This window comes from Melanaphis sacchari, unplaced genomic scaffold (genome assembly GCF_002803265.2).
Source record: "Melanaphis sacchari strain LSU unplaced genomic scaffold, SCAv2.0 Contig23_pilon_pilon, whole genome shotgun sequence".
NCBI lineage: Eukaryota > Metazoa > Arthropoda > Insecta > Hemiptera > Aphididae > Melanaphis > Melanaphis sacchari.
The window spans coordinates 4,552,189-4,567,204 of NW_020271114.1; the positions used below are offsets into that span (position 1 = coordinate 4,552,189).

The following is a 15,016-nucleotide window of genomic DNA, read 5'->3' on the forward strand; positions in this document are numbered from 1 at the left end:
TCCACGACTTTTGCAACGGAACGGGTTCTACAGACTCGGCACATCTTAATAAGTGTAAGTGATAATAATTCTCGGGTAAATCTTCGTCTTGGTGATCGTTTAACTGGGTTTCTTTAACTATTGAAAAATAATAGTTCATCTCTCTTATAGCACGTTCACTCCTAAGCACAATGCACATTAAAGAAAACAGTAGATTAAGTAATTAACTCCGATGTTTTATCATTAACAAATTTAATTTACATACCTTTCATCTAGAATTATTTTATTAAACTCGCTCATGATGAATATATAATGTGTACACTCTAAGTATATTATATTATACCGACATACCATATAATATGCATAAAAAATATTATGTTATTTATGTAGGTACCAACGTTACTATAGTACCGTATAACCGTCCGCATGGGCGCCCATTGGGGGGACAGGGCACTTGCCCCATCCCTGGAAAAAATATTACCACAATATTACCTTATTACCGAGGCAAATTATTTGTTGAAATCACTTTTAAGATATGAAATAAATATAAAAATATACTCATTGTTATCGTATATTAACATCATAGATAGGTCGTATTCTGTAGTCTGTATAACCTATACGTAAAATAATTTATCGCAGATAATTTGTGGTAAATCTATAAAGATCACAATATAGGTACTACAAATATTTTAACCTAACGCAAACAAGGATACTTTCATTCAGGATGTCATTAATATGTTTGGAATAAAACGAAGAAATTTACAGTTCTTATTTACTGATACCGAATAATATACTTAATTATATTATTTAATTTATATTTTTTTAAATACTTATTAAAATTATTATTTATTTATTTATTTATTCATATGACAATTATTATATATTTATTTATTTATTCGTATGGCAATTATTATATTAATACACTATATATATACAAATAAAAATATAACATGCATGTATAGTGTATACATTTATATGTGAAAAATAACATTAAATTTTTATTATCTTACATTCGAAAATTTTTTTATTTTGACCCCCCCTAAAATATTACCTATGGGCGCCCATGACCGTCCATACGTACGTCTATTATTAGTAGCCAGCTATATTTATAATATCCATAGACCTTATACTCATAGACCGGCCCTGTGAAAGAAAATCTGAATCGTGATAGATGGTGCTGATGTTGTTATGTTGATCGGTGCACAATATAAAAATTATTATGCATACAATAAAAGATCTATGTATTATGTGGACATGCGGTTATTAGACATCAGCTGTTATTTTATTTTCCGACTGTTCCTAGTTTTGAAATTTTAATGATTTATATTTTATATAATAATCTGTATTCTGTATTTATTTTATATTCTTTAGACTATAGGTATATAATTATTATTTTAATAATTGTTCAATATGGTTTATAAATGCCTTCTTCCATTTTGTAAACGAGGATATAATGACAAATATAAAAATAAATAATATAAATATAACAATTTTAATAATTTTAATACATACTAATAATATTTTTTAACCATCAAAATGTCTACAGTAATAATCTATTATAAATTCTTCTTTATTTGATTTGATTAAAATATAATAAAATGTTTAATAAACGTTAAATCTTAAATCTTAAATATATTATTTTAAAACATAATATATGAATATTCAACATATTATTGTAATAGTGATGAATTATGACTGATAAGAGAATAGTGATTATCACAAACCGCAACGAAGTATAAGATCTATGATAATATCGTACAATTTATCTTAATAATATAAATACCTATATAATATTGAACGTAAATAATTATTAATTGTTATAATGTAATACATTATTATTACTTGTATGCCAATTGGCTATGTATACATATTAAATACAAGCTTATCGTTGGGTTAATCGACTGTTCTGCGATAGTACTTCTTTGACTCTTAGTTGAGTAAATTTCATAATGCTTTATTCCACTCTCGATTATCCTTTGTACGATGGATCAGTTATACCTACCAATAACGTTTCGGTCCGTTGTTTTATTTTTTGGCATTTATGTGACAAATTAATTTAAAAATAGTAATCTATACACAATTTTAAAAATATTTATATTTACTTCATCCTTTATTTTAATACTAAATTTTTTTTTTTAAATTGAAAATAATTGTTATTTACAAACTGCAAATTTCTAAGTACCTATAGATAATTAACGTTTTTTATATCTGTTAAATATTGCAATAAAGTGTTTTGGGAGTTAATATATCGACCTTCGTCGTGCATCAATAATAATAGATACCTAACAATACAGAAGTTGAGGTATAATTCCGTGCGTATTAGATACCTTAGTACCTACAAGAAGTATTTTAATTTTAAGAAGTAACCAAGTTATATTCTATTGTTTGAGTAAGCTCATCCTGTTTGAGAATTATACAAACGTTTTTTGAGTGGTTTACCGTCAAATTATTATACCTAACTATGATTTCTTAAAACTATATAGTTTCCAACTATCTGCATAGGTAGTTGTTATTTATCCTGGGACTAGGGTGAACTTATTTTTCAATTATTGGAATAAGAATAGTCCCATGTTGATTGGTAGATATATAATGAACATAAAAAAATAATTGCAGATCAACTACTACACCTAATTAATAGCAATAGAACACCACTATATGAATACCATTTTTTTCACATACCTATAGGTATGCCTACCTATTACGATTTTCTCCATAGAGTAGATTTCTACAAATACTTCCACGGTGCGGCGGTCAAACTTGGATGACGAATCGAAATCGGTAGCCCGATGGGTGATGGCGATTGTATAGGTACTAGCATGATCTAACAAAAATATAAGTAGGTAATAGTGCAATATACTTATGTACCTGACAGCTAGTCGGAACGCGTAATCCGAACCCAAGTACATTTCAGTGCAGTGGGTGGAAATTATGAACCATATGCTCTACACTGAACAATTAAAGGATTCAAAATGTATGTAATTTTGTGAAATATTTATAAAATATTATTTCTTTGTGAATAACAAAATAAAATGTAGATACGCATATACAATAATTTAAGTCTATTATAGATAAAGTAATCTATTAATTATATTTTATTTGTATTATAAAACGTGTCATATTTAAAATATAATAATATTATAGATAGGTAATAACAAATATAAAACATAGAAATTAGATAAAAATTGAATTATTGTACCTATTTAAAACTTAATTATTCAACTAAAAATCAAACTTTTATTCAAATAGATTTAAATCAATTTCCATTTCAATTGCCAATAGATGAAAATGTAATATATATAGAATAGTGTCTCAATGGTCAAAGTATTGAATTCATCAAATTTAAACTTTAAACTTTAAACATTGTTTTTCGGGTTTTTCGAAATGTTGATGAACAATACTGGTTACAAAGTTGTAAACGGTTATATTATATTAGTTTCGGAAACGATAATTTATCTTCAACCAACCGACTGATAATTCAATCACATTTTTATTGATAACGACGACGGAATTTAAAAAGAACAACATTGCTATTAAATAAATAGCATTTTATCGTAATCGTTTTCTCATTACTTCATAGTTCACGGTTGTCTGCTGCATTGTTGCAATGGTGTCCAACAGCTACACCATTCTTCAGGTACTTGTTGTGTTCATAGAATTGTTTTATTTTAATTATTATTTATTATTTTTAATATTATGTGACATGTGTTCAAACGTTAACGAATGTAATTCAGTGTGCATTTTCGTTTTCAGTACAATTAACGATGGTTTTCATCAGAGCCTATTCGAATCGTAGTTGTAATGCTCTCTCCGTGGCTAGTACGCGCTGTTATCTGTTGAAAGGGTATTTGGATAGTCGTAAAAATCAAAAATGTCAAAAGTATTCGACCAGCCCTGGTGTTTTGCCAAAGAACTGCAAAGTAGCGATCTGCGGAGGTGGAGTCATGGGAGCCTCTGTTGCCTATCATTTAGCTCAATTGGGATGGGGTCCACAAACCATAGTCATCGAACAAGACAAGTAAACAATATTATAATTGTGCTTTTAAATAAAATAATATTATATGACATAGTATCACTGATATTTGTTTCGTTTCCAGGTTAGGAGGTGGAGAGAATTCTTTTTCATCAGACCTAGTTGGTGTATTCAAACCAACACTGAGTCAAGTCAGAATCTGTCAATCCAGTGTCAAACTTTACCAAGAATTAGAATCTCAAGGTTTTCAAACAGGCTGGAAGCAATGCGGTAGCCTTTGTGTTGCCCGAACAAGAGATCGCATGATTGTTTTTAAAAGAATGAAATCCCAATCTGTGTAAGATGTTTAATATTTATTTGCAGTTAGTTTCATTGTTTAATATTTCATTATATTACTATTTTTATACCTATTAGTTCTTGGGGCATTAAATGTGAAATAGTTGATCCTCAAAAAGCAAAAGAACTCTGTCCACTTATTAGAATAGATGACATTAAAGGAGCCCTGTGGATACCTGAAGACGGTGTTGCAGATTCTTACAAGATATGTCTCTCTCTATTAGAAGCTGCCAAACAAAAAGGTGCTTAGAAATTAAATTGTTTGCTTTTAGTTTGAATTATGGATTATAAAACGGTAATATTAGGTAAAATTCTTCGAAATATTTATTGGCATCATAATTTATAAAATCTTTAAAAAGTGAATTGTGGTCTATCGATATTCAATGTATTAAAATGATGATTTATATTGTAGTATTGTATTTATTAAACTATTCATTAAACATCTAAAAAGTAAATTGTGTATATTTTACTAAAAAAAAAAAAAAATTTTTATTTAATATGTATACAAAAAAAAATAACTATGTTTAATAATTATAATTCATAGGTGTTGTAGTATTTGAAAACTGTAAGTTATTGGAAGTAGTCTGTGATAATGGTAAAGTTGTTGCCATTGATACATCGATGGGATCAGTTGATTGTGATTATTACGTGAACTGTGGAGGTTTTTGGGCACGTAAAATTGGACAACGTAGTAATCCTTCAGTTAAAATACCTCTGCATCCAGTTGAACATTATTATCTCCGTACAAATCCTATACCAAATCTTGACTCTCAAACACCAGGTATTATATAAATAATGTAACATTTATGAAATAAAAATCACAGATCTTATAACAATTTATTTAATTATTAATTTATCTAGTTGTACGAGATCAAGATGGCTCTATATATTTTAGAGAATTAAATGGATGTATTCTGGCTGGTGGATTTGAACTCGAAGCTAAACCAGCATTTGAAAACGCAAAATGTCCAGGTAATTTGAAATATTTAAAAAAATGCATTATAATTGATGATTTTATTCATTAAAGTAACTATAACCTACATTGTATTAGTACAAATTTTTATTTTTAAAATTTTAAAAACCACTATTACAAGCATTTATGAATAGGGTAAATAATTATTTCAAAAATATTAATTATTTATTATAAAGATAATATCAAGTGGTACATTTATTTATATGTTTTCATAATTTGAATACCATGATTTGGAAATCATCTACCTTACTCATTAACTGTTTTTGTTTTTTAACTAAGTTATTAAACTTAGGATAACACATGTAATAATTTTCAACAAGTAATAAAAATTATTAAGTATTTAGTTATAAATATACTTTTATATGATTACTGATTACAGATACTTCAGCTGGAAGACAGTTACCCGCTGACTGGGATCACTTCCATGTGTTACTTGAACAATTATTACATAGAGTGCCATCATTAGCAAATGCTTCACTTGACAGCTTAGTGAATATTGCTGAAACATTTACTCCTGACTGTAAATGGATTGTTGGACAAGCACCCGAAGTATAAATTTAAAGTTTTAAACATTCTATTTGTATCAGATTAAATTAGTTTTAAACAAACAAACAACTAATAACTAGAGCAAGGACTTTCATGCACCCGCATATTTTTTTCTGGTTTACTTTTTCATATGCAGAGTAAGTACACAATACATTTCACAATGTTTGTGACCAAAATCTCTAAGTTTTTAGTGCATATTTTGACATTTTTGAGTTTAAAGAACATATTATTTGATTATAAGAGCATATTTTTAGTTTATAGTGAATATTTTAAAGATTTTCAAAAATCATGTACTTAGTGAATATTTTTCATGATCAAGGACACAAATTATTATATTTAACTATTTCTATATTCTCATAAAGATGAAAGAGACTCATTTTATCATAATTGTGAATCTGTAGATTAGATTACAATAAAGTGATATCAAATCTAGTTAAAACTTAAAACGATAATATAAAATTATTAAAATTAAATATTTAAAGAAAAAATATAACTTTTAGAGGTATAAACTTAAGTGTATTAATTTTTTTGAGTGCATATTTAATTGCATATCTTAAATTTTTTGATGCAAAAGTGCATATTTGATGATTTTGTAGTGCATGAAAGTCCTTGCTCTACTAATAACGAATAATAGACATTAGATAGTAAATACACAAATCTCAAACAATATTACATTTATTTTTGGTTTCAAAAAAGTCCTAAGTAATTTTTCATACCCTTTGTTTTCAACAGATTTTCTATAACAATTTTTAATATTTTAATGTATTTCCTGACATTGATATCTCATAACTTAGATATTAGTACAAAATTATTTATAATATACCTATTTTTAATAAGTACAAATAAATATTATTTCGGATCTTCTAAAATACAATAATCTTAAATTATTGATAACCGTTTCCAAACATAAAATTTTGTCCTATCACTTCTCATTTAATATTGTATATTATTACTCTTATGTTAAGTTTATAATAAAATTAATGCAATAATGTAAACAAATGAAGACAATCTTTAAATTTATGAATAATGTTTGTATAATTTAAATTATAGATTGCAAATTACTATGTTGCTGCCGGTATGAAGACTGTTGGTATATCAGCTGCAGGTGGCGTAGGCCAAGGAGTTGCTCAAACCATTGTTAATGGATATTCACAATACGATTTATATGAATTAGAAATGAGCCGTTTTTTAGGATTGCATAATAACAGAAGGTTCCTTAGAGACAGAGTAAGAGAAGTACCTGGTATGTTTTTGTCTTAGAAGAAAGCATTTTAATCATTTCTAAAACTATTAAAATTTTATATATAGACAATTTAATTTCTAGGCAGACATTATAGCATCCAGTATCCAAACAATGAGTTTAAAACTGGACGTAATCTAAGAATGTCTCCAATATATCCAAAGTTGAAAGAAGCCGGTGCTGTGTTTGAACAAGTCATGGGATATGAAAGACCCAGTTGGTTTGAACCAGAACTATCAAAAAGTAAGTACACACGGTAGAGTTAAACACAAAATACTTTTGTTGTTTCTATTAGATGCTAGTATATTTTGATAATATACTGATCAAGCTCACAAAACCCAAAAAATTAGAATCTTTTAATGATATAAAGGTAATGGACATTCATTATTTTGTTTAATCTACAGTAGGACCTCGATTATCCAAACTACAATTAACGTATCTGAATGTTAAAACTCGTTAAAGCATTAGATAGTCGTGTTGATAATTTTTTCAAAAAAATATAATAAACATAACATATGTTTCTAATAACTTAATGTAGGTATGTAATTTACATAAAATATAACAATAAATATATAATATAAAATATTTTACTGTTTTAAAAATTTATTTATTGTGGTTTTTTTTTTTAATTTCCAATATCTGAACTTTTGTGTATCCGAACTAGGTGCGGTCCCAATTAGTTCGGATAATCGAGATTTTTCTGTATGTTTAAAATATAAAATGTATTGATAATAATTTGTTATTTATTATAAATAAATTAAATTTTTATTTTTTTATTATTTGTTTTTTTTTTTTAGTAAATTTACACAGCTACACCGACACAAAAAAATTCATTATGGCTAAAACTAATACATTTGGAAAACCAAATTGGTTTGACATTGTCGAGGCTGAGTATGAAGCTTGTAGAGAAAACGTTAGTCTTTTAGATTATTCTTCTTTCACCAAATTGGATATACAAGTGAGTAAATTAAATATTTTTATTTCTACTGTTAATTAAATATATTAATTGAAACACTAAATAATATTAAATATAGTAATGTTTTTGAAAACTTTGCTTCAATTTTACAATAGAAATTCAGAATTTGAGACATACTAAATTTTCCTAATTTCTGTATTATCTCATTATATTGTAATTAATTAAATGAAGTGCAGTATTTTTTATACCCTAGCACCTCACATGTTATAACATAGTCTTTAAAGACATTATTGCATTTTAAAATATTTACATAAATTTAAAATTAAACTTTTCACATTTCCCAATAATTTCTCGCATAATGAAAAATTAATGCCTTCTTAACCTCACTTAAAAGTGTCATCACTGGGTGACTGCTTTTATCAAGATTTTCATGTACAGATTGTGTATATAAACAATAAAGAAAAAAAAAATTACAATTAAGAAGTATTATAATACTGTAATAATACCCATTAATAGAACCAACTTATTATAAATTCTCAAATTGTGTAATGAATATTTTATCATGTATTAGATGAACTAAACTTTTGGTTATTTCAACTTTTTAATAATATTTCTCTTACATAAGAATAAATAAAATATTCAACAGTTTTAAAAGCTTTTAAGCTGATTTAAGAAGTGTGTTGGAAGTGAAATTGTTTAAAAAATATATTAAGTAATATCTAAAATGTTTTCATTAATTATTTTGATTCATATCATTTAAGACTAATTTTTTTCTCACAAATCATAATTTTATTTAAAATATAGGTATTTAAAACTCAGTTAACAATTTTTTTTTTTTTTTATCAAATTTATGTAATATATTTGTAGCATTTTTCAGTCTAAGTATTTATTTTATGGCTGTATTGATATTTTTAAAGAGCTAATAGTTTTTTTTTATATCTATCACTAAAAAAATTATGTCAATTGGTTATAAATACTAGTTGCAATAATAGTGTAGTTAATCTATAATACATTTAGCTAGAGTTTTTGAAACTTTTAAAATATTTTAAAGCTTAATTATCTGGCTTAAGTGGTATACATCATTAAGATATTGTTATATTATCTAAACAATACAACAAAGTAGATATATTGATTATCCAAACATCAATCAACATTTATATTTTTTTTATGCAATGACATTGTCAAATGTCAAAACTGATAAATAATACTGAACATCATATATTATTTTTTTCTAATAATATCGAAATCTGAGTACGTATAATCACTGATGGTGTTTTCGTTCTTCAATTCCAATTTATCAATATGGCTGGCCGGACTTCCAACTTCTCGCAACCATGTAATCATCTCGACGACTTTGTCCGATGGTCCTTGTATAGTGCCAATCACCGTGCCTTCTGGCGTGTTTTTACACCAACCTCGTAAGCCCAATTTTTTACCTTGTTCCTGGGTGCATTTGCGAAAGAAAACTTTCTGCACTCGACCAAACACCTCGAAGTCGACAGTTTTAAATCCAGACGACATGCCGTTCTATGAGCTGAAAATCTAATCCTAAAATATTATACTAGGAATCTAACCTACAGTAATCATGATACTAAAACGTACTGAAATCTTAATAGTTAATATACTTTATAGAGTTTGGAGCCCGCGTTTCTTGTCTTAGGGTTGGTGATAAACTGATAAATAATAAATAATTTTCACAGATATATACTAATACGTAATAGTGTATATCTGTGATAATTTTAGTCAAATCACTACAAATCTACGTGATAGTATTTCGAATTAAACCTTAACCACGGTAACGTACGTTACCCCTATGGGTGGTTGTATAACAATTAACAACTAATTTCAAATTTAAATATTTTCGTGGGAAAATTTATAAAAACTATTTTTATATTAAAGGTTATTTTTTAATTTCTTTATAATATATTTTTATAACATTGTTATGATTAATACGTATTTGAATATTAAATTAATTTTTAGTCTAAAGGCCGAGAAGTGGTTGATTTGTTACAATTCCTTTGTTCAAATGATGTGGACGTACCAGTTGGCAGTATTATTCACACAGGCATGCAAAACGTTCGCGGAGGTTACGAAAATGATTGTAGTCTCATTAGACTGTCGGAAAATCAGTAAGTCTTGTAACATTTTGTTTTGTGTGTATTTATTTCAATAATTGCTTTGTGTTGTACTAGTTATATGATGATTGCTCCGACGATCCAACAGACACGTTGCAAGATTTGGATTCAACGACATTTGCCAAGTGATAACTCAGTATCCTTGACCGACGTCACTTCCATGTTCACTGCCATTTGTCTAATGGGTCCTTTTACACGACACCTATTATCTGAATTGACAGAAACCGATCTTAGTCCTAAATCATTTCCATTTTTCACTTATAAAGAATTAGATGTAGGCCTAGCTAATGGCATTAGGGCTTTAAATCTCACTCACACTGGAGAGTTAGGCTATGTTTTGTACATACCAAACGAGGTAAGATGTTTTTATGGTTATTCTGACTTATTATTTATATTGTATTTAGTATAATGTCAGTATAATGTATTGTGTTGTCTTTATCTTCCACATATTTTTATTTTAGTAAAACTATTTCTTTTGAATTATTTTAGCGTTTAGTCAAACTGTTCAAATTATGTAAGCATAGCTTAGCTATTAAAAAAATTATTTAGAAGATAAAATTAAATGTATTAATAATTATTAAATAATAATAAAAGTTTCTTTACAATCTAACTATTAAAGAAAAAACTTATGTAGGGAACTACATTAACACTTATTAAGTAAATATTGTAAATTGTAATACATTTTGCTCAGGTATTTTGTGAATTTTGGCCATAAAATTAGATATACAAATATTAGTATTATTATATTATAGAAAACAAACAAATTGTATCCTGACATATTTTTAAAGAAATATTACATTATCACTTAATAATTATGATAATCTCAATAATTGAATGACTATTAAACAGTTATAGATATAAATATCAAAATTGTTATTCAAAATAATTTCAAAACATTTATTTTCATCTAATGTCATTAAATATTGCAAAATAATATTACGTTATTCTATTTGATAAATAATTATTATTTTCAAAACTTTTTACTGCTATATTTTATGATAAAAACTTTTCAAATTACTTAAAGTATTTTGATTCCATTTTAAAAGTTAGAGTTAAATTATTAAAAAATAATTCTTGTTTTATACCACTGGTTTAAAAAAATAAAAAATATTATTTCCTTTATATTTTTCTATTGAGTATAATGTTATGTATTTAGCAGTGGTGGCTTGTGAACCGTATGAGAGGTAAAGCAGATATTTTCAAAATGTATGAGAAAAAAAATGCTGTTAAAATATAAAAATAAGTTTCAAGTTAATTTTCAAAATAATTCAATTAATATTTAATTCTAACCTTTAACAACATATAAATAATTAAACATGAATAAAGCATATATTATTTATATTAAATGTTAAAATAAAGTCAGCTATAAAAAAAATAAATACTTATTACATAAGTCTCATTTACTAAAATAAAAAAAAAAAACAAATATCTTTTTTTATACTATGTTTTATAAATTAGATCTATCCTCCTATTTTTGAGTATTGCAAACTATATGACATTATGACAACCTTCCTGTTCCTATTTCTGTTAGTGAAAGTTATGTCGCTTCGACAAATGACTAATGGAGAATGTTAACAAACTCTGAGGCCTGTATCGTTCAGCCTCATTTTATAATGAAATTCTGACTTCCCTCTCTGCCATGATTTATTTTATAACTGTAGAGCCATCCAGTTTGTCTGAAGCTAAATATTACTAGCCTCTCGGCATTCTTCGGCTTTCATCAAGATAACTTTATCGTTCTACGAAAATCTTCGTTGTTATTTTTGATAATAGTAACAAAGTATGTATAATCATTATCTACCTACATCTTACTATGATAATTAATATTATTATATACTACAAAATTAATTTGTTTTGTCATCAAAGTAATATATAATAACAAAAAACTTTTGTATTTTAAAATGTTTATTATACTATTGAATATAATATTCTTAAAGTCAACTATGATTATAGTATCTACCTCTTTTTCCTTTACAATAGTTAAGTAAGGCTGAGCCTCACTTGTCTCTCATGACGAGCTACCACTGGTATTTAGCGCTTTATATTATAAAAGACAAATTTAATAGTAATGGCTTACAAATTTTATTCAATTAGATAATTTTTTGAATTTCACAAAGATTATTTACTATGAAATCATTTTTTTTTTTTTTTTTTTTTTTTTAGTTTGCTTTACATGTTTACAATTCATTAATTCAAGCTGGGAAAAAGTATAATTTGAAACATGCTGGCTGTTATGCAATGAAGGCTTTGAGAGTAGAAAAATTCTATGCATTTTGGGGTCAAGATTTGGATACATCGACCACACCATTAGAATGTGGACGATCTTGGAGAGTGAAGTTTGATGTAAGGCTGATAAAATTTTAATGATAATTACTAATTTATTTTTACTTTTTTGTGTATTCTTTGCTAAGTTTTTGTTGTTTCCAGAAAGGAATGAATTTTATTGGACGAGATGCTCTGTTGCGTCAACAAGAGGAGGGCATAAAGCGAATATACGTTCAATTATTGTTGAATGATCATGATCCAGATACTGAAATGTGGTCTTGGGGCGGTGAGCCAATATTTAGGGACAAGAAATATGTTGGTGCCACAACAACTACCAGTTATGGGTTCACATTTAAAAAACAAGTAAATTTCGTGAATAGTATAATGTTATTTATTGGTTTGCCAATTATGTTTAATATGAAAGTAACTAATCAAAAATATTTATTGTTAGGTATGTTTAGGATTTGTTCAAAACTTAGATAACCATGGAAATGCTCTTCCATTAACAAACGAATATGTGTTGGCCGGAGAGTATGAAGTAGAAATAGCAGGTACGCGGTACCCAGCAAAAGTAAATATCAACAGTCCAAATTTACCAACAAAATATCCAGATAAGGAACGCGAATCATATCTTGCCACTAGGGACAAAATGGTATCTGAACCTTTGTTGAGAAACAATTGACATTTCGTGCAGCAAATTGAATTCATCCATCCTACGAGTTTCCCTAAATATTAAAACAAATTGAGTTTCCTATTTTTATTTATCTCACCAATTACCTAGATCTTATATTGCTTTGATTTTATTGTCAAAAAAAAAAACAAAAAAAACAAAAGTATTACAGACGTTAACTTGTAGCGTCAATCTATGTAAGTCGTATAAGTTATTGAAATAACATAATGAATAATGTTTTTTGATTCTCAACTGTAGTTATAGAACTCGCGTCAATAGTGTTACTTGTAGAAGTCATAGTTAATACATAAGAAAAAATTCAATTGATTGTACATTTATACCTACTGTAAATTTCAAAAAATTTCACATATTGTATGTTGTATTCAATGAGATTCTAACAGGTTTCTTTTTTTTATTTGTCAATTATTAAGATTCTGTGCAACATTTATTGTTATACCTAGCTGTAAATGCAAACTCTAGTCGTTATGTAATTTGTTGCTGACTTGTTTAGATTACTTATGGATATTCACAAATTATTTTCGAACTATGACAGTGAATATAAATCGATTATAATATTTGTAAATCCTGTAAACTTTTCAATACGTGAATTTAGACTTTAATTGTGTATTACAATAAACACTTTGTACAATACAAAACATTCTATATTTATTTATTATAAAATATGCTTAACAATATATATATATATATGTACATGTTATTATGATATACAATTTTATAAATGTCATTTTAATGTTTTTTAAAGATTTAAATGTTTGTGATTGTTGTTATCTTACTACTTAGTAATGGATATCAAAGTGCATGTCCACCATAAGTACCTATACCAATTTAATACAAAAAATTGATATAACATTAATTTCTGTTTAATTGGCATGTATTATATAATTTACAGAATGTTTCACAACTTGATTTATGACACTTTCATATCCAACTTTTGCCAAAACTTACATAATCATTCTAATACTTAAATTGTAATTATTATTTAGTGTTTAGTTCTAAAATATTAATACCAACTAATAGTATCAATAATTGTTGAAAAACAGTTTACACTTTTTTTTATTTAAAAAATTTTATTTCTGATTTAGCAATAATCTCAACGCGATTAATAAAAATTTACAATAGGCAGGTAAATTTTTTGTTTTATATTATAAAAAATTGAATTTTCCATAACAATTTGCAGCCAGCTTAATATTACACCTTTTTTAGTATTTTAGAATGTGTATGTGTGTATACATTATACACTATAAGTAGTTGAAAAAATGCTTCGATTTTCAATTTTGATAGTGGTTCGGATAAGCAGATATTTGGTACATTGAAAATAAATTAAAAAATGATAGTAGATTTTTCGAAATTTTATACCAATCGTGATTCGTGTTTCCCGATTACCATTAGCATTGATTAAATATATGTAAAGTTATGGTGCTACCTGCTTATTTATATATATTTTTTTATTTATTTTTTATTAAAAATAAACAATATATACAAGTAATGTACAATAAGCTTATGTGTTAAGAGAAGACAGGACATGAAAAATTGATTAAGAAGCCGCCCACTGACAACACTTAGCATATGTATATTTAATCAATGGTAATAGTTAAGTGACACTTGAGAGTAAAGTATCCGTAAACTATGAACAATTTGAAAACCACAAAAATAAAACTTCGACTTATCAATTGTTTATTTCTTAAAATATTTTGGAATACCTACATTGAGCTACATTTAACTTTTAAATATAAATCAATCAAAACATAAGTTTTAAAAATTTAAAGTATTTTTATTCAATGATACATTAATATATCTATATAGCTTTACTAAACTATTTAAATTTGTAATAATAATCATGAAAAAAATGTATATAAACAATATAATTACTAATGATATATCGCGTCAAATCAAATTAGGCGATTATACCTAACCATGCAAGATATTTAAAAAATAAATAACACACAACACTTTTGACAGGGGGAA

The 15,016-nt window shown here is 26.4% G+C and overlaps 2 protein-coding genes across 4 annotated transcripts; one reads left to right on the top strand and one right to left on the bottom strand.

Annotated features, from left to right (window-relative positions):
* Window positions 1-3,474: 3,474 nt before the first annotated feature.
* Window positions 3,475-13,695, top strand: LOC112594562 (pyruvate dehydrogenase phosphatase regulatory subunit, mitochondrial). The gene is made up of 15 exons (XM_025339400.1): window positions 3,475-3,613; window positions 3,730-3,994; window positions 4,074-4,286; window positions 4,364-4,527; window positions 4,830-5,066; window positions 5,147-5,257; window positions 5,638-5,807; window positions 6,855-7,047; window positions 7,129-7,287; window positions 7,842-8,002; window positions 9,941-10,089; window positions 10,153-10,450; window positions 12,259-12,438; window positions 12,523-12,723; window positions 12,812-13,695. Exons 2-15 carry the CDS (start codon window positions 3,741-3,743, stop codon window positions 13,040-13,042), a joined length of 2,721 nt encoding a protein of 906 aa, XP_025195185.1. The 5' UTR covers window positions 3,475-3,613; window positions 3,730-3,740; the 3' UTR covers window positions 13,043-13,695.
* On the bottom strand, window positions 9,085-9,672 carry LOC112594563 (acylphosphatase-1-like). 3 transcript variants are annotated; one of them, XM_025339401.1, is made up of 2 exons: window positions 9,563-9,672; window positions 9,085-9,508 (listed from the first exon to the last, which is right to left on the bottom strand). In XM_025339401.1, the coding sequence occupies exon 2, from the start codon at window positions 9,479-9,481 to the stop codon at window positions 9,182-9,184; it is 300 nt and encodes a 99-aa protein (XP_025195186.1). In that variant the 5' UTR covers window positions 9,482-9,508; window positions 9,563-9,672; the 3' UTR covers window positions 9,085-9,181. The 3 variants fall into 3 exon arrangements, with proteins under 3 accessions (XP_025195186.1, XP_025195187.1, XP_025195188.1); XM_025339402.1 differs by having other exon boundaries at window positions 9,085-9,502; window positions 9,563-9,670; XM_025339403.1 differs by having other exon boundaries at window positions 9,085-9,502; window positions 9,586-9,623.
* Window positions 13,696-15,016: the final 1,321 nt, after the last annotated feature.